This window comes from Bufo bufo, chromosome 3 (assembly GCF_905171765.1).
Source record: "Bufo bufo chromosome 3, aBufBuf1.1, whole genome shotgun sequence".
Classification (NCBI taxonomy): Eukaryota; Metazoa; Chordata; class Amphibia; order Anura; family Bufonidae; genus Bufo; species Bufo bufo.
This window is the reverse complement of record NC_053391.1, coordinates 108,353,841-108,373,716: the sequence shown is the minus strand read 5'-3', so window position 1 is coordinate 108,373,716 and position 19,876 is coordinate 108,353,841. Positions and strand designations below refer to the sequence as shown.

The following is a 19,876-nucleotide window of genomic DNA, read 5'->3' as shown; positions in this document are numbered from 1 at the left end:
CACTGCCCCACGTGCATCGCACGCACGCACTGCCCCACGTGCATCGCACGCACGCACTGCCCCACGTGCATCGCACGCACGCACTGCCCCACGTGCATCGCACGCACGCACTGCCCCACGTGCATCACACGCACGCACTGCCCCACAAACGCGCGCAGACAGTGGAGAAGGAGAGAGGGAGTCCCTTGCTCCTGTGATGTGGCCACTCTGAGCCCAATGAAGTGAGCGGGCTCTAAAGCTGCCCGCTCCACTGCCACCAATGAATGTGCCGCTATTAATTAAAGCAGTGAGCTTGGCGAATGGCAGCAGCCTCCTCCTCCTCCTGAGTGTCCTCCCCAGAGTCAAGCAGCCAGCATAGCAGGTGCCTGGCTACTGTGCCACCAATGATAATTAACCATTAATACAAATACAGGAGGCGGGTGCCGGCGGTATTTGTATTAAGACTGCAGGACTGTGCATGGTTTTGGGAGTGGAATCCATACACAACCCTCGCTTTTGGACAATTGTTATATGTGAGCCCCGGCATACTCTGGTGCCCATTTACCAGTGGAAAGCAGCATAGTGCATGTGTTCCTGGGTATTGTAGGTAACCGTACGGTGCCAGCCGCCTGTTCTGCTCAATGTTTTGGAACAGGGCTGCTCCGAGGATCCACTGAGCTGGCTGTCACAGTGGAGCAGCACTCTCATCAGCCACCCAGGAGTAGTGGAAATACTCCAGATGCCACTCCTTGTGACCACAGATGGTGTCCCTATTACACTTATGAACAGTGTGCTCACAGATACTGGAACTGTGCTTGTGCCTCTATTTTATAGATAGTGGTGGGCGACTATCAACTGAGGAACCTTTCCATCAGGCCATATGATTCCATACTGAAGATCCACCACAAAGTACAGTATAATTATGTAATTGGGGTTTTATAGGCCGCATATTCAGTAGGGCTGCGCATCTTCACTCGTCTCACGATTCGATGCGATTACGATTATCAAGTCCACGATTCGATTCGATTCGGCGATGCATCACGATGCATCAAGATTATTACCCAAGTCCCCTTGTTTTTCAATTTTACATAAAAAAATTAATTCAATCAGTCAGAAATTGCACAAAAATATTTATTTGTATCTGCTATTTAAACAAATCATACCAAGTTCCCTGCATATCATATAGCAAAGTCTGAATGAACAAAACAGTGCAGCAGACAACAGTATTTATTTAAAACAGTACTGTCAGTGTCTCTGTAACATTAAACTGTTGTGCTGGCCTGGCTGGTGCAGTTAGTTTATAAGTTTTACAATAGTTTTACCATATAATATATATTATATAATATTAAACACTTTAAACAGTACCTACAAAAAAAGGAGCCCTTCAGTTCCTGACTGTAAAACATCACAGTGAGTCAGTGAACCTATAATAAACACAGTCAGTGACTGTGTTATAGGTTCACTCACTGTGATGTTTGCCAGTCAGGAACTGTCTGTCACACAGTGTGTTCAAGTTGTCTGTGTTGCAGAACTTCCTGGTTCACCGTGATTGTTTTGGCAGCAGGAGCGCACCACCACCAGCACCACCACCACCACCAGCACCACCACCAGCACCAGCACCACCACCAGCACCACCACCACCACCAGATGGGTAGTACGTCTAGATCAGTGCTATAAGCTCTCAGAGTTGTCACTTTACAGAAAACGTTACCTGCACTGAGCACTCAGCAAGCACTCTACCACGATACATCAACTGAAGCCAAGCCATGCCACCATTAGAGGAAGCTGGAAAATCCTTGACAGAATACATTTTCAACTGAATCTGAAAACCTTGGACAAATCTTTATGGGATCACAAACACACACCACAGAATACCAGAAAAAAAATAAACACACATCCTCCTCACTGAATCATAATGGTAAAGGGCAGGCCACAGGACGGGCAATGTGGCACAGCCACCATAGTCAGACATGATGTCAGAAGGTCGGTGTGTGTTTTTTTGGTTTGTGTGAATGTGTATTTGTGTGATCCAATAAAGATTTACTCCAGGTTTTAAGTTTCAATTTATTCTTTCAAGGATTTGCCTTCCTCTGGTGGCTTGGCGGGCGTCAGTTGTCTGGAATTAAATACAGAATTCTTTTGGTTGAAGGTTAAACCCCTAAACATAGTCAGAAATTCACAGAGCATGACAGACACATTGGGAAAACACCAAAAAACACGTCAGTGTAAAAATACAAAATGCATCGGACGGACAGTCGCATAATAGAAAACCATTCTCCATCTCCTCTCCACTCCAGTGCTGCTAAAAGCTAGAATAATATCATATATTCTGATTAATCAGAATAATCAGGGGAGGGAAAGGGAAAAGGGGAGGGGAAGGGAAAGGGGAAGGGGGAAAAGGGGAGGGGAAGGGAAGGGAAAAGGGGAGTCTGGCAGGGGAGACAGAGAAATAAAAAATTTCAGTGGCAGAGACAATGCTATAAACAAAATCTATAAAATTAAAAACACTGCTCAGCATTTGGGAACATGTAGATTTTTCTGTAAGAACACCAATTGATCTACATGGTCTGGTTTGAGGGCGCTTCTTTTTGCAGTTACCACATCTCCTGCAGTGGAGAAAACCCGCTCTGCAGACACGCTTGTACCTGGGATACACAAGTATTGCTTTGACAGCCGAGAAAGGAGGGGAAATATGACCTCATGCTCACGCCACCAGTTCAAAGGGTCCTCAGTGAGAGGCAGAGGTGGGGCTTTACAATAGTTTTCCATTTCCTCTTCAGCCTTGGCATAGGGGGTCTTTTTGGGTTCTATTGTACCTTCAGTGTCAGTGAAAGACTGTCCCAGCAAACTCACGAGCAGCGATCTGGCCTTTTTGGGAGGAGATGGTGGAGAATGGTTGTCTTCGATGGGTGAACTGTCCTCTTCTTCCAGAGTTTGTTTTCTTCTAGGCACTTGATGATCCTCTTGTGTCCTCTCACTCTCATCTGATGTAATCTGTGTTTAAACAAAAAAGAAACGGAAAAAAAACAATAAGTAAAAACACAAATGTCAATGCCTTTGATTCTGATGGGGTGATGAAAAAGCACAGGAAACGGACAGTACAGTTCCCGCACCGCATCAGATTCAGAAGCGTGGTAGTGCTTGTGCTACTGTCGTTTCAAGAAGAAACATGATGGAATTCTTCAAATTAATTTAATTACCTCCAAGGATGCAGCTTCCTCAGTGACTCCTTTAAATATCTCCAATCTTTCTTCATCTGTGAGGATGAAAGGCAGTCCCTTAAAGCGAGGATCCAGTGCAGAGGCTGTATGAAGGATCTTCTTCTCGGCCTCACTGCTGTACCTCTTCTGGAGATCTGTTCTAATAGAATTCTTGATCTCATGGATCATGGGTGTGTCTCCCATCGTGTCTGTCATGCTCTGGAGAAGTTGTGCATTTATAGGGGCAATGAGAGAAACTGTTGGATTGCGCTCTTCTGACATCAGCATGGTTGCATCCTTCATTGGCTTTAATGCACTCACGGCGTCCTCTGCATTTGACACATCTGTTTCGTTTAGAGTGCAGAGATCGGACTCTCCTCTTCTGACTTCTGGAGACAGCAAGGTGGCACAGACTGCAGGTTGTTGTTCCAAGAACCTCTCGACCATGTCGTATGCACTGTTCCATCTTGTTGCCACATCAGTTATCAGCTTATGATTCTTCAAGCCAAGACATTTCTGTTTCTCTTTTAGACAGTGGCTTGCTCTAGTGCTGCGGTGAAAGAATGTGGATATCCGACGTACTCTGCCAAGAAGCCTAGAGAGAGTGGCCACTTTCAACGCTCGCTGGGATGCAAGATTCAGTGTATGGGCGAAGCATTTCACATGGGGGAATTTTCCAACTTGAGCTGCAACTATCATGTTTGACGCGTTGTCGGTCACAAGCACTACAGATTTATCGGACAGCTGCCATTCTTCCACAACATGAGAAAGTAGCTCTGCCAGATGAGCACCCGTGTGAGACTCATAAATGGCTCTCGTTTGCAGTACATGCGACAAAATCTGCCAGTCCTTACTAACGTAATGTGCTGTTATTGTAACATAAGACTCTGTCGTGACTGAAGTCCAGGAATCACACGTTATTGCGACTCGACTTGCTTGGCTCATTGATGCAATTATCTTAGCTTTGGTTTCGTGGTAGAGTGCAGGTATGACGTTTTCTGTAAAGTGACTTCGTGACGGGATCTTGTAACGCGGCTCTATTGTCTTCAAAAGGTAGCGAAACCCACTGTTTTCCACAACAGAGTAAGGGCGCAGGTCCTTCGCTATGAAAGCTGCCACAGCTTTTGTTATTCTCTTTACCTTTTCAGAGTTGGGCGGCAAAGTTGACTGTAACATCGCATCAATTCTTGGCTGATCTGGGTTCATTTCCTTGGTGGTAGGTTTTAGCATTTCTGGGTGAAAACGGCTGACGTGGTTTCTCAGATTAGTAGTATTCCCTAGATATTTAATTTTTGTGTGACAGATTTTACACACAGCGTATGACTTGTCCAATTCGTGCTTCCTACTTTTTTCATAAAAGCCAAAATGTTCCCAGATGTTTGCTTTTAAAAAGCTAGGTGCATTTTTTATCTCTCGTTCCTTTTGTTCTACTTCTGCCATTTTTATTTACTAGCAAATGCAATGCATGCCAGGCATCTATGTGAATTTGTGAGTAGGGATGACACAAGTCTTGACGTGACGATGATGTTGTCAAACTCTGTCAGTTTAAAAGAAAAAAAAAAAAAATTTGAGTGACTAAGCCTAAAGCCTGCCACGAGATCAACAGAAAAAGTAACACGTTTCTTTCTAGTATGTATGTAATTGTATGATATGTAAAATCCTCATTTATTATTCTACCCCCCACACACGCAGTTAGTCGCAGTCGCTGTCAAGTGTCAACTATCATTATTCATCATGTGTAAAAGAAAAAATGCGCCCTGGCCCCTCATCTCGTCTGCCGCCGGTGGTTGGTCAACTCAACTGGTGGTCATGACTCATTGGTCAATGCATTGGCATTGCAATGGTCACAGTCTCAGAGAGTCAGCGACAGCCGGTCACGTTATATCGCACTCTCTCTCCTTCTCCAATCTGGTACACTGGCATTATTTGAGATCACAAACTGGCTGCTACAACACAACAACAACATGTCCCGCCAACATCCCCCCCCCCCCCCCCCAATGACATAATGCCAGTGCCACCCATTTCATTAATTCTGGTTTTATGCATCATTTGAATGTCTTGTCTTGGTGATTGATTCACAATTCACAAGTTCATACTTACCTTGTTTGTATTTGTAATATGATGCTTTTTGGTTTTGCTCATCATTACTGCCCCACACACAATGCACTTGCAGTGCAGCTGCAGCATGTGTGGGGCTGGGGCAGTGATGAGCAAAACCATAAATCAAAAAGTATCAATAAAGTTGTGATCAAACAATCATCATTCATCACTAAGACAAGACAGTCACACTGGACAAGTGGACAAATGGTCAGGACAGAACATTCATTTCAATGGATTAGAGATAGAGATATATAGACCTAGACCAGCACCAGCAGACCTACAGTCATAAACGTAACCATAATTAATTAAATGGCAATGGTATGGTCTGGTGATTGTCACTTAAACTCATTAAACCTTTCATGACATAGTTATTTAATATAATGTGAAAGATGATGTTTATTAGTTTTCCTACCTGATTAATGATGATACGATGATAACGACGACGGTGGTGCTGGTGGTGGTGGTGGTGGTGGCACTGCTGGCTGCTGGTGGTGGAGCGATTCTCCTCCTGCCTGTGGTGGACTGGACTGAGCCTGAGGAGTGAGGAAAAACGGACAGGTGAGGTGACACAAGTGACAATTTTTTTTTTTTAGGTACGGTAACAGGCAGTGACCAGCTGCAGTCTATGTGAGTGGTGTATCTGTGTGATGGTCACCTACCTGTCACAACAAGGTGGCAGAGTCTGGCTGGCACGTGGCACCTGCGGGTCTCCTCTCCTGCTGCCTGTGATGATGAAGGGACTCGGAGTGTGTGGCACTGGCAGCTGCGGCCTAGCTCCCTGTCCTGCGAGCCGGGTAACGGATGGGCTGGTCTCCCTCTCCTAAAAAGAAAGATAGCAATTGATTGATTGATTGCATCACGAAACTGGAAAGTGAAAAGGGGGGTAAAATTAAAAATTGTAAAATACCCAGTTCAAGATGTATGGGACAGAACAAAGAACAGTCAAAATGTTTTATTTTTTAAGTAACCAAACAGGCAGGCAGGCATGTTATATTGTTAAATAGTTGTGCTTTAAACCACATGACAATCCCAAGAACAGCAGTATTGCACAGTTGCAGACAGTGTTGTCTGGCATATCTTTGTAAATGATCACTCACTAAGACCTCTAACTTTACAGCATTGCAAAAAGCTGCCACTGACTGTAGTGTATTCAATACACATAGTGTATTTGACTTGCAGCTTTTTGCAATGCTGTAAACTAAGTTAGAGGTCTTAGTGAGTGATCACTGATCACATGCATCACAGTAATACAAAGATATGCCAGACAGTCAGACACTCAGTGTGCAATTGTGCAGAAGCAGATCATCATCTCCTCCCCAAAAATAATAAAAATCCCCCCAAAAAATGCAGAAGGGTAACTTACTAACTTACTGTGTGCTGCTGCAGTCACTGCGTGCTGCTGTTGTCTGTGTGGCACTGGCGATTGCGGCCTAGCTCGGGTCACTCTCCACTGGGTCTCCTCCTCCTCTGTCCCCCCGCAAGACAGCCTGTTTCTTTTGTGCACAGCACAGTTAGCCGACCGAAGAGAAAGTTCTGAGCGCTCTTGGGGGTACGAGGACGGGTCCGCTATGTTCAGTGCTGCTGCATGCTGCACGTCCGTCTCCTCTCCAGTCCTCCTCACGAGTCGACTCACGCGTGCGACACAGGGGGGGGGGGGGGGGTGTCACTGTCGTCAGCGGGAGGCGGGAAAGAAGGCGCCAAAAAACTTTTTTTTCTGACTCGGCTCTGCACGGCGGACGCGACGCTGACGTCATCAACATGCATCGATTATTTAAAGCAACCGCATCGATGCAGAATCGCCGGGGGTCGAATCGCGATGCATCGCTGCATCGATTATATTCGACAGCCCTAATATTCAGTGGACAACTGGCAGTGGATCTTGTGGATTTACTCTGCTTTGTTCTGCGGCATCTGCACACGGCCTAATGATATCTGTACAGTGGCTCAACCACATCCAACCATGGATGGTCATTGACTTTAGGCATGAATTGCTGGATACAATGCTTGTGCTGCCAGAGAAATATTGGGTCCATTCATTGTGCTTTGTACTGTACTTTAGATTGGGACTATAGTAAAACATTGGTCATGGTGGCTCAGATGCAGAGGTAGAACCCATGGAAACGTGGAATAGAGAACGTTCACGTCACACGTAGGGTATCATCTCCAATATCCCAGTGATGATTTTATTTTGTCGGCAGAACAAGGGGAGGAGGGGGGGAGCGATCTACAGAAAGATGGGAAGGTCTCTACCCTGTTTTAAGTATATTAATGAAGCCGATGAATTTAGACTTTCATGCCCCCGGCTGCTCATGTGTTGGCCAGATCTGTGGACACCGCATAGGGAAAGGACACGTTGCAGAAATGTAAGCAAATTAGCCCTGTTGGCTGAACAATGTTGACAACTGCCTTGAGCTAAAGTACACAAAGTATGAAGCAAGGATTATTGTCAGACGTGTGGCAGAATATATGTGGAGAACAAGTCCTCTTTTGTAATGACTGAGCTGAAGAATCCTCTGCTTGGAAAAATACCATATACACTTGTCCTTCTGGACCCTGAAAATCCCCAAATATTGGTCCGGAGCAAATATTGTGTGTACTGCGCTTACTAGAGATCTGATCTGGACTAATGTTTCCTAGGACAATGAACCAGCTCCAAAAGTTAGGAGCTGGCAGCAAGTGACTTACAGTAGGCCGAGTTCACACTTCAGTTATTTGGTCAGTGATTTTCCATCAGTGATTTTGAGCCAAAACCAGGTGCGGCTCTAAACACAGAACAGGGGCAGATCTTTCCCTTCTACCTCATGTCTGTGGAGGCTTCACTACTGCCTTTGGCTCACAATAACTTATGGAAATAACTCATCAAATATCTAAAGTATGAACTCAGCCTTAGGCCTCTTGCACACGGCCGTTGTGGGTCCGTTCTGTGCATTGGGGACCGCAATTGGGGCCGGGACGGATCGAGACCCATTCAACTTGAATGGGTCCATGATCCGACTGCACCGCCCAAAAAAATAGAACAAGTACTATATATTTTTTTTTTTTTGCGGTGCAGAGGCACGGACAGAAACACCACAGAAGCACTCCCTAGTGCTTCCATTCCGCATCTCTGTGATTGTCGACCTATTCAAGTGAATGGGTCCGCATCCATGATGTGGAGTGCACACGGGCACACAACGGCCGTGTGCAAGAGGCCTTACATGGTGGTTCTCTCCAGCTACAGGTGGCTCCACATAGTGACAAAAGGCCTTTCTAAACTCTGATCACAGTAGGTAAAACAAGCCTCCCTTCCAGTAGTCAAAGCAAACTTTACCCAGTACTCGCAGCAAGCCTTCCTCAGCCCACCTCCCAGTAGTCAAAATGTCAGTGAAGTCTACTAGTTCTGCTAGCAGGAGGGTTGCAAACACTTCTAGAATTGGTAGAATGAAGATAATAGCTGGACTAGGGCTGAAACGATTACTCGATTAAATCGAGTAATTCGACACCAAAAAATCCTCGATGCAAATTTTTTGCATCGAAGATTCGTTTGTGTCATGAGACCACGGAGCGGGAGTGAAGCGCTTGCTATTACTCCCGCTCCGTGGTCTCCCGCGGCGCTTGGAATACTCACCTTTCCAGCAGGCGGCCTCCGGACACTCCACAGTACATCCATGGTCCCGCGCTGCTCTGACCTCCTGACGTACGCACGCCGTGACCTGATGCACAGTGTGACGTCAGGAGCAGAGCAGCGCAGAACGATGGAGTGTCGGCAGCGCCCCTGCTGGAAAGGTAAGTTGGTGAAACCGAGGGGGTGGGGGCGCAACTAAGGCCGGGCGCCTGGAGTGCACAGCGTCATAGAAACCAGTGACGCTGTGCAATCCGGGTGTCAGGAGGAGCATGGGGGCAGAGCTGATGGCACAATGGGGGGCAGAGCTGATGGCACAAGGGGGGGCAGAGCTGATGGCACAAGGGGGGGCAGAGCTGATGGCACAAGGGGGGGCAGAGCTGATGGCACAAGGGGGGGGCAGAGCTGATGGCACAAGGGGGGGGCAGAGCTGATGGCACAAGGGGGGGGCAGAGCTGAGGGCACAGGGGGGGGGCAGAGCTGATGGCACAAGGGGGGGGCAGAGCTGATGGCACAAGGGGGGGGCAGAGCTGATGGCACAAGGGGGGGGCAGAGCTGATGGCACAAGGGGGGGCAGAGCTGATGGCACAATGGGGGGGCAGAGCTGATGGCACAAGGGAGGGCAGAGCTGATGGCACAAGGGAGGGCAGAGCTGATGGCACAAGGGAGGGCAGAGCTGATGGCACAAGGGAGGGCAGAGCTGATGGCACAAGGGAGGGCAGAGCTGATGGCACAAGGGAGGGCAGAGCTGATGGCACAAGGGAGGGCAGAGCTGATGGCACAAGGGAGGGCAGAGCTGATGGCACTGGGTGGGGAGAGCTGATGCCACTGGGGGAACTGATGCACTTGGGCTGATCGCACAGTGGGGAACAAAGGGCGTTGGGGACTAATGGCAGGGGGTCTGAGTTTTTATAAAGGAAAACAGTCTATTAATTTTTTTTTTCTTATTAGATTACTCGATTAATCGTAAAAAATAATCGATAGAATACTCGATTACTAAAATAATCGTTTACTGCAGCCCTAAGCTGGACTCAGAGTAATTTTTATTTTTATTTTTTTTACAATCTATTTTTATTTTTCATCAGTTACAAGTATCAGATTGGTACAAGAGTAAAAAAAATTACAAAAGTAAATCTTGTGGAGTACAGGAGGGTAGGGGTACTACGTAAAGGCAGGATAACTCATAAAGGTAGAGGTCATGATGTTGGTATCGGGCCTCCAGTCATTACGAGTGTTGAGCCAAGAGATCCTTGGAGACCATAGATTATGAAATCTGTCGTGTGTATGTGTTTCCCAACTGGAAATGGACTCGGAGTACTTAATGGGTTTCCCCAGTAAGACTCCTTTAGCCTCCCCATCACAGAAGGCCTTACCAAACCCCTATGTCAGTAGCCACACCAAGGCCATTCTAGCCTCTCCATCCTAGTAGACACAGCAAGCCTACTTTTGTCTCTCCATCCCAGTAATTACAGAAAGCATCCTTTAGCGTCCCCTTCCCAGTAGTAGTCACAGCAAGCCGTCTTTAGTCACCCTATCCCAGTAGTTAAAACAGTAGTCACATCAAGCCTCCTTCACCTTCCTAACCTCAGTAGTCACAGCAAGCGTCCTTCAGCCTCCCCATCCCAGTAGTCCCAGAAAGCCTCCTTCGGCCTCACCCATTCCCTCTCCCCATCCCAGTAGTCCCAGCAAGCCTTCTTCGGCCTCCCAATCATAGTACGGTAGTTACAGCAAGCCTAAGGGAAGTCTGCTTGTTCTACTATTTGCACAGGGGCTGGGTGGGTAGAAATGACTAGCTTCAGCAATGATGGAGTGAAGATGATGGTTGCTTGCACCTTGAGAGATGTTATATCCGGCAGAATGTTTTTACTAAGCTTCTGCATCCGCTCTAGTTTCCTTTTTGCCTTTATTGTTCCTCTGCCTGCCAGGATCACATGGATTTTGTGGTCACCCCTTGTATTGTTTTTTTTCTTTTCATTTTCGTTCTACTCCCAGCCTTCCCAAAGCCATAACATTTCAACTTTTCTATTGACAGAGCCGTGTGAGGGCTTGTTTTTGCGGGACAAGGTGCACTTTCTAATGGCACCATTTACAGCTGCATACAATGTATCAGGAACAAAAATTCCAAATGGGGAGGAATTATAAAAAAAAAACACAATTCTGCCACAATTCTATGGGTTTTGTTTTTACAGCGTTTCCTGTGCAGTAACACTGACTTGTTACTTTCATTATGGAGGTCAGTAGTATTAGAATGATACTACATATGAATAGATTTTCTTGCGTTTTAATACTGAAAAAAAAAAAAAAAAAAAAAGACTTTGATCACTTTTTATAAAAATATTTGTGGGAGGTGAAGATACAAAAAAAACAGAAAATCAGCCATTTTTACTTATTTTCCGTTTTGCCGTTTTCCATATTGGATAAATAAATATTTTTATATTTTAATAGTACGGACGTTTTTGCATGCGGCAATACCTATGATGTTTGTTTATTTCTTTTTATTGTTCATGTACTTATATTTTAATTTTGGAGAAAGACAGGTGATTAGAAATATTACATTTAAAAAAAAAAATATTAATTTTCCTATTTTTATTTATTTTATTCATATAAACAGGGGAACTATAACAAGCGATGATTACGGTAGATTACTTTCCTCATAAACTCCAATGCATAATTCTATTGGAATTACCCTAAGTACCTATGGAGCCCTGCCATAGGACCTAATGTGTGGCAGCCTCCTGCATCCAGCTCCCCCCCATCCCGCATATACATGTGTTTTACAATTATTAGATGAGAATTAGAGATGAGCGAAGCGACTTAGGATGCTACATCCAAAGTCTATTTGATAAAAACATTTGTTATAATACTCCTACGGAGTTTCTTCTGTGTACAGTATTAGAATGTATGGGCTCCGATGACCCTAAGTAAGTTATTCACGAAGCCTTCATTGAATAACTTTGTTAATTGATTATTACAGTGAAAAACCTTGAAACCGAACTCTGCTTCGTTTCCAAGGTACCACTCAGAACCGAAGCTGAGTTCGGTTCCAAGTTTTGAAGTGTTTTTTTTTTTTTTTTTTTTTCTGTAATAATCAATTAAAGAAGTTATTCAATGAATTCTTGCGCGACATCGTGAATAACTTACTTCAGCTCACCGGAGCCCATACATTATAATACTGTACGGAGACGAATTTCCGTACAGTATTATAACAAATTTTTTTGCGAAGCGCCTTCAGGGGGTAGCATCTGAAGCTCACTTCGCTCATCTCTAATGAGAATCTTTGGTTTAAAGGGGTTCTGCAGTTTGTTTAAACTGATGATCTAATCGGCATCTGACCAGCAGGGGTCCGACACCTGGGACCCCCACCGATCAGCTGTTTGAGAAGGCAGCGGCGCTCCAGCAGCGCCGCAGCCGTCTCACTGTTTACCACAGGCCCAGTGACGTCATGACTAGTATCAACTGGCCTGGGCGGGGCTAAGCTCCATTCAAGTGAACAGAGCTTAGCCCAGGCCATTGATACTAGTCGTGACGTCACTGGGCCTGCGATAAACAGTGGGAAGGCGGCGGCGCTGCGGGAGCGCCGCTGCCTTCTCAAACAGCTGATCGGCGGTGGTCCCGGGTGTCAGACCCCCGCCGATCAGATGCTGCTGATCTATCCAGAGGATAGATCATTAGTTTAAACCAACTGCAGAACCCCTTTAAGTACTTACCTCCTGGTCTCTGTGTTTGCGCAGTGGATCATCTGCTCCAGTATGTTCTCCCCGTGTTTAGTGGGTTTGCTCACACACTGTTAGGGAGTTTAGATTGTGAGCTCCATTGGAGATAGCGAGTGCTGATTAATGTCTGTAAAGCTCTGCGGAATATGTCAGCTCTATATACAGTACAGACCAAAAGTTTGGACACACCTTCTCATTCAAAGAGTTTTCTTTATTTTCATGACTATGAAGGCATCAAAACTATGAATAAACACATGTGGAATTATATACATAACAAACAAGTGTGAAACAACTGAAAATATTTCATATTCTAGGTTCTTCAAAGTAGCCACCTTTTGCTTTGATTACTGCTTTGCACATTCTTGGCATTCTCTCGATGAGCTTCAAGAGGTAGTCCCCTGAAATGGTCTTCCAACAGTCTTGAAGGAGTTCCCAGAGATGCTTAGCACTTGTTGGCCCTTTTGCCTTCACTCTGCGGTCCAGCTCACCCCAAACCATCTCGATTGGGTTCAGGTCCGGTGACTGTGGAGGCCAGGTCATCTGGCGCAGCACCCCATCACTCTCCTTCATGGTCAAATAGCCCTTACTTTCAAAGTTTTCCCAATTTTTCGGCTGACTGACTGACCTTCATTTCTTAAAGTAATGATGGCCACTCGTTTTTCTTTACTTAGCTGCTTTTTTCTTGCCATAATACAAATTCTAACAGTCTATTCAGTAGGACTATCAGCTGTGTATCCACCTGACTTCACCTCAACGCAACTGATGGTCCGAACCCCATTTATAAGGCAAGAAATCCCACTTATTAAACCTGACAGGGCACACCTGTGAAGTGAAAACCATTTCAGGGGACTACCTCTTGAAGCTCATCAAGAGAATGTCAAGAGTGTGCAAAGCAGTAATCAAAGCAAAAGGTGGCTACTTTGAAGAACCTAGAATATGACACCTTTTCAGTTGTTTCACACTTGTTTGTTATGTATATAATTCCACATGTGTTAATTCATAGTTTTGATGCCTTCAGTGTGAATCTACAATTTTCATAGTCATGAAAATAAAGAAAACTCTTTGAATAAGAAGGTGTGTCCAAACTTTTGGTCTGTACTGTAAATGGGTATATTAAAGATATGTGGTATATAAATTTATACTGCCTCATGTAGGTTATCATTGCTCCAGGATGACTGATCTGTCCTAGTAATCTAGACTTTAATTTTCTTTCACAGGGCTTCTACATCACAATGTTTCTGAATCTGCATCCCCTGGAGAACCTGAAGTCGTACATCAGTAGTCGGCCCCCTCTGGTGGTCTTTATGGTCAGTGTCAGTGGTATGGCCATAGCTTTCCTCACGCTTGGCTACTTCTTCAAAATGAAGGAAATTAAGTCCCCCGAGATGACAGAGGTACAGTGTTTTGCTGGGAACTATACTTTTCAATACTTTAAAATGTAATTCTTTGATAAATTTCCACTGCAGATTTTGCATCTAAAGCCACATGTGTTGGAATTCATTGGGGTAACAGGGGAGTAACTATAGGGCACTGGGCTGCAAGTATGCCTTAAAAGAAAATAATGGGGTTCTACCAGGCCATTAGCACTTCTAGGAATGGAGAGGTGGCAGTACATGTGCATCTCTCTTAACCCCTTAAGGACGCAGGGCGTACCGGTACGCCCTATTTCCCGAGTCCTTAAGGACCAAGGGCGTACAGGTACGTCCTGACTTAAATTCGGAATTCCGGCGCCGCAGGGGTTAATCGGAACGGGACGCCGGCTGAAATCATTCAGCCGGCATCCCGTAACAACGCAGGGGGGGGTCATTTGACCCCCCCGTATCGGCGATCGCAGCAAACCGCAGGTCAATTCAGACCTGCGGTTTGCTGCGCTTTTTGCAGTTTCTGATCGCCGCGGTCCCTGACCGCGGGGATCAGAAACTTTAGAGTGGCTAAAATCATTATTTTTCACCCCCCCCCTGCACCCCTGCACGATTTTATGCCGGAGGGTGGTGCGGGGGGGGTGTCGCAGGCGGTGGGGGCGTTGCGGGAGGCGGGCGGTGCGGCAGGCGGGATCGCGATCCCCCGCCCGCCTCCCCATGAACGATCGTTGGCTTCTAGTGGGTATACCAGGGTGCCAGCACATTGCTGGCACCCTGGTATAAACGGCTGACATCTGTGAAGATGTCAGCCGTTTAACCCTTTCCATACCGCGGTCCGTACGGACCGCTGTATGGAAAAAGTTAACTGTCATTGGTCAGGGAGCTCCCTCCCTCTCCATCGGGGGGCTGCTGTGGCTTTGCAGCCCCCCGATGGAGAGGGAGAGAGCCCCCAGAGAGCCGCCCTCAGCCCCGTCCTTACCCTTCCCCGTCTGCGAAGTTCTGAGCAGACGGGGAGGGTTCCCATGGCAACAGGACGCCTGCTCAGGCGTCCTGCTGTCCATGGTGCTGAACAGATCTGTGCTAAAAGCACAGATCTGTTCAGTGTAAGTAAAATACAGTACAGAACAATATATATTGTTCTGTACTGTATTATACAGACACCAGACCCACTGGATCTTCAAGAACCAAGTGGGTCTGGGTCACAAAAATGTAAAAAAAAGTGAAAAAAGTTAAGATAAAAAAAAAAACATTTATCACTGAATAAAAATTAAAAAAATAAAATAAACTACACATATTAGGTATCGCCGCGTCCGTAACGACCTGATCTATAAAATGGTCATGTTACTTTCCCCGCACGGTGAACGCCATAAAAATAAAAAAATAAAAACTATGAGAAAATTGAAATTTTGCCCACCTTACTTCCCAAAAAAGGTAATAAAAGTGATCAAAAAAGTCGCATGTACGCCAAAATAGTACCAATCAAACCGTCATCTCATCCCGCAAAAAATGAGACCCTACTCAAGATAATCGCCCAAAAGCTGAAAAAACTATGGCTCTTAGACTATGGAGACACTAAAACATGATTTTTTTTTTTTCAAAAATGAACTCATTCTGTAAAACTTACATAAATAAAAAAAAAGTATACATATTAGGTATCGCCGCGTCCGTATCGACCGGCTCTATAAAAATATCACATGACCTAACCCCTCAGATGACCACCGTAAAAAAATAAAAATAAAAACAGTGTAAAAAAAGCCATTTTTTGCCATCTTACGTCACAAAAAGTGTAATAGCAAGCGATCAAAAAATCATATGCACCCCAAAATAGTGCCAATCAAACCGTCATCTCATCCCGCAAAAAATGAGACCCTACTCAAGATAATCGCCCAAAAACTGAAAAAACTATGGCTCTTAGAATATGGAGACACTAAAACATTTTTTTGGTTTTAAAAATGAAGTTATTGTATAAAACTTACATAAATAAAAAAAAATGTATACATATTAGGTATCGCCGCGTCCGCGACAACCTGCTCTATAAAATGACCACATGATCTAACCTGTCAGATGAATGTTGTAAATAACAAAAAAAAAAAACGTGCCAAAAAAGCTATTTCTTGTTACCTTGCTGCACAAAAAGTGTAATATAGAGCAACCAAAAATCATATGTACCCTAAACTAGTACCAACAAAACTGCCACCCTATCCCGTAGTTTCTAAAATGGGGTCACTTTTTTGGAGTTTCTACTCTAGGGGTGCATCAGGGGGGCTTCAAATGGGACATGGTGTAAAAAAAAACAGTCCAGCAAAACCTGCCTTCCAAAAACCGTATGGAATTCCTTTCCTTCTGCGCCCTGCCGTGTGCCCGTACAGCGGTTTACGACCACATATGGGGTGTTTCTGTAAACTACAGAATTAGGGCCATAAATAATGAGTTGTGTTTGGCTGTTAACCCTTGCTTTGTAACTGGAAAAAAAATATTAAAATGGAAAATCTGCCAAAAATGTGAAATTTTGAAATTGTGTCTCTATTTTCCATTAAATCTTGTGCAACACCTAAAGGGTTAACAAAGTTTGTAAAATCAGTTTTGAATAGCTTGAGGGGTGTAGTTTCTTAGATGGGGTCACTTTTATGGAGTTTCTACTCTAGGGGTGCATCAGGGGGGCTTCAAATGGGACATGGTGTCAAAAAACCAGTCCAGCAAAATCTGGCTTCCAAAAACCAAACCGCGCACCTTTCACTCTACGCCCTACTGTGTGCCCGTACAGTAGTTTACGGCCACATATGGGGTGTTTCTGTAAACGGCAGAGTCAGGGCAATAAAGATACAATCTTGTTTGGCTGTTAACCCTTGCTTTGTTAGTGGAAAAAATGGGTTAAAATTGAAAATTAGGCAAAAAAATGAAATTCTCAAATTTCCTCCCCATTTGCCAATAACTCTTGTGCAACACCTAAAGGGTTAACAATGTATGCAAAATCAGTTTTGAATACCTTGAGGGGTGTAGTTTCTTAGATGGGGTCATTTTTGGGTGGTTTCTATTATGTAAGCCTCGCAAAGTGACTTCAGACCTGAACTGGTCGCTAAAAATTGAGTTTTTGTAAATTTCTGAAAAATTTCAAGATTTGCTTCTAAACTTCTAAGCCTTATAACATCCCCAAAAAATAAAATATCATTCCCAAAACAATTCAAACATGAAGTAGACATATGGGGAATGTAAAGTCATCACAATTTTTTGGGGTATTACTATGTATTACAGAAGTAGAGAAACTGAAACTTTGAAATTTGCTAATTTTTTTCAAATTTTTGGTAAATTAGGTATTTTTTTGTGCAAAAAAAATAATTTTTTTGACTTCATTTTACCAGTGTCATGAAGTACAATATGTGACGAAAAAACAATCTCAGAATGGCCTGGATAAGTCAAAGCGTTTTAAAGTTATGAGCACTTAAAGTGACACTGGTCAGATTTGCAAAAAATGGCCTGGTCCTTAAGGTGAAAATGAGCCCGGTCCTTAAGGGGTTAAAGGGCCGACCCGCGGTGGAGATCATACTTACCTGGTTCCTGCCACGGAGTTCGGTCTCTAAAGCTCCTGGGCCAGCTCTTCCGCCCCCTGCTGCACTGAGATCAACATCTATTGACGGGGTTAGGGACACGTGAATGCTGCAGCCAATCCCAAGTCGCAGTGGTGAACGGATTCTCTTGCATCACTACAACTGGTTACGTGATGCAAGGGGAGCAGGTTTCCACTGTGGCCTGGGATTGGCTGCAGTGGTCACTTGTCTTTCCCCGCTGACTGATGTTTATCTCAGTGCAGCAGGGAGCGGGAGCGATTGCCTGGGATCGAGACCAAACATAGCAGCAGGGACCAGGTAAGTATGATCTCCACCGTGGGTCATCCACTCTGGGAGGTCTATATGACTCTTGGATAATCCCTTTAATTTCTGTGGGGTTGCACAGCTATTTTTGGAAGTCCTGTAAGAAGTGAATAGAGAAAGTCACGCATACGTGGCCAGATCTGCATTTGCAGCAGTGCAGAACAGGGCCGTAGGTTAGTATGATCATGTGTTATATGATGTAGTCGGATTTATGAATGTATTGCATGTCTTGCTGTCCACAGGACTGGAACACGTTTCTCCTGAAGTTTAATAACCTGGACTTTTGTATATCTGAGAATGAAACGTTGAAGCATCTCTTGAATGACACCACACCACCAGAGAGTACAGTCACCACTGGCCAGGCCCGGTCCTCTACACAGACGCCGCAAGCCCTTGAGGACACAGGACCCATAAATATTTCTGTAGCTATTACCTTGACATTGGATCCCCTGAAACCTTTTGGAGGATACTCTCGAAACATCACTCACCTGAGCTCCACAATTATTGGCCATCAGATTGGTCTTGCAGGTATCCATAAGACTATTTGTTGTTTGAGCTTTTTGTTTGTCTAGTACTTGTAGCCATCAACATGGCTGCCGAGATTTGGTTTGTTATGCCCCATACACTGATATGTTAAAAAAACAAATAATTTGACCTTTTAAAGTGTACATTAAAGAGTCACTGTGCTTTCAGAGCTGAACCCGGACATACCCATAATTTCAATTGAATATAGGTAATGCTCACCGGAAAAACTGGAGCCCAGCCCGCTGTCCACTAGGGATCGACCGATTATCGGTTTTACCGATATTATCGGCCGATATTCAGGATTTTGAAAGTTATCGGCATCTATTTTGCCAATAACGAATCGGTAACAAGGATCGCGCTGCTCTCAGCGCGATCCGTGTTCCCTCAGCAGCACAGGGGAGAAGGAAGCAGTGTCTCCCTCCCCCCTGTGCCGCTGCCACCAATGAGAGGAGAAGAGGGGAGGGGCTGTGGCCACTGCGCCACCAATGAAGATAACTCTCTCATTAATTCATATACAGGAGGCGGGAGCTGGCTGCAGAATCACATAGCCGGCTCCCGACCTCTGACAAGTAGCTGCAATCTGCGGTAGTTAACCCCTCAGGTGCCGCCCCTGAGGGGTTAACTACCGCGGATCGCAGCTACCGCTCATAGAGGTCGGGAGCCGGCTATGTGATTCTGCAGCTAGCTCCCGCCTCCTGTATATGAATTAATGAGAGAGTTATCTTAATTTTATATATTGTCCCTTTAAATATACAAAAAAAGCAGCTTTAAATGATAGTTCTGGGAGTGTGATTACTGGTATTACTCAATGTCTTACCTTTATCATACACTTCACTGTTGAGATATTTGTGGTACACTCTGTTGTATACTTAGATTTAGTCCGTATCTAAATGGCTGTTAGATTAGCATGCAGGTACATACACTCATAGTGCGCTCTGTTATAGTGTGACTTGTTGTATTAGTTTGCAGTTAGGCCTCTTTCACACGGGCGTTGCGGGAAAATGTGCGGGTGCGTTGCGGGAACACCCGCGATTTTTCCGCGCGAGTGCAAAACATTGTAACGCGTTTTGCACTCACGTGAGAAAAATCGCACATGTTTGGTACCCAAACCCGAACTTCTTCACAGAAGTTCGGGCTTGGGATCGGTGTTCTGTAGATTGTATTATTTTCCCTTATAACATGGTTACAAGGGAAAAATAATAGCATTCTGAATACAGAATGCATAGTAAAACAGCGCTGGAGGGGTTAAAAAAAAATAAAAAATCATTTAACTCACCTTAATCCACTTGAACGCGTAGCCCGGCATCTCAGTCTGTCTCTTTTACTGGCTAGGACCTGTGGTGAGCATTAATTATAGTTCAAGGACCTGTGATGACGTCACATGATCTTTTACCATGGTGAATCACCATGGTAAAAGATCATGTGACGTACCATGTGATGACCGGAGTGACGTCATCACAGGTCCTTGAACTATAATTAATGCTCACCACAGGTCCTAGTCAGTAAAAGACAGACTGAGATGCCGGGC

The 19,876-nt window shown here is 44.9% G+C and overlaps 2 protein-coding genes across 3 annotated transcripts in view; one reads left to right on the top strand and one right to left on the bottom strand.

Annotated features, from left to right (window-relative positions):
- Nucleotides 1-19,876, top strand: part of TMEM248 (transmembrane protein 248) — a 38,216-nt gene that overhangs the window by 4,461 nt on the left and 13,879 nt on the right. Inside the window, exons 3-4 of one of the 2 annotated variants that reach the window (XM_040423468.1) lie at nt 13,808-13,987; nt 18,066-18,351. In XM_040423468.1, coding sequence (XP_040279402.1) covers nt 13,826-13,987; nt 18,066-18,351 — 448 coding nt within the window. In that variant the 5' untranslated portion in view covers nt 13,808-13,825. The remainder of the gene's footprint in view (nt 1-13,807; nt 13,988-18,065; nt 18,352-19,876) is intronic. The other variant, XM_040423467.1, reaches the window with a different exon arrangement.
- LOC120994705 (E3 SUMO-protein ligase ZBED1-like) lies at nt 2,408-3,669 on the bottom strand. Its single transcript, XM_040423469.1, has 2 exons — nt 3,180-3,669; nt 2,408-2,973 (listed from the first exon to the last, which is right to left on the bottom strand). The coding sequence occupies exons 1-2, from the start codon at nt 3,624-3,626 to the stop codon at nt 2,491-2,493; spliced, it is 930 nt and encodes a 309-aa protein (XP_040279403.1). The 5' UTR covers nt 3,627-3,669; the 3' UTR covers nt 2,408-2,490.

Bases quoted from the DNA above. Each gene is read 5' to 3' on its own strand.
- LOC120994705 (XM_040423469.1), bottom strand. From the start codon at position 3,626: ATGGTCGAGAGGTTCTTGGAACAACAACCTGCAGTCTGTGCCACCTTG. The intron at 2,974-3,179 runs GTAATTAAATTA...GTTTAAACACAG, and splicing joins AGGAAGCTGCATCCTTGGAG to ATTACATCAGATGAGAGTGA.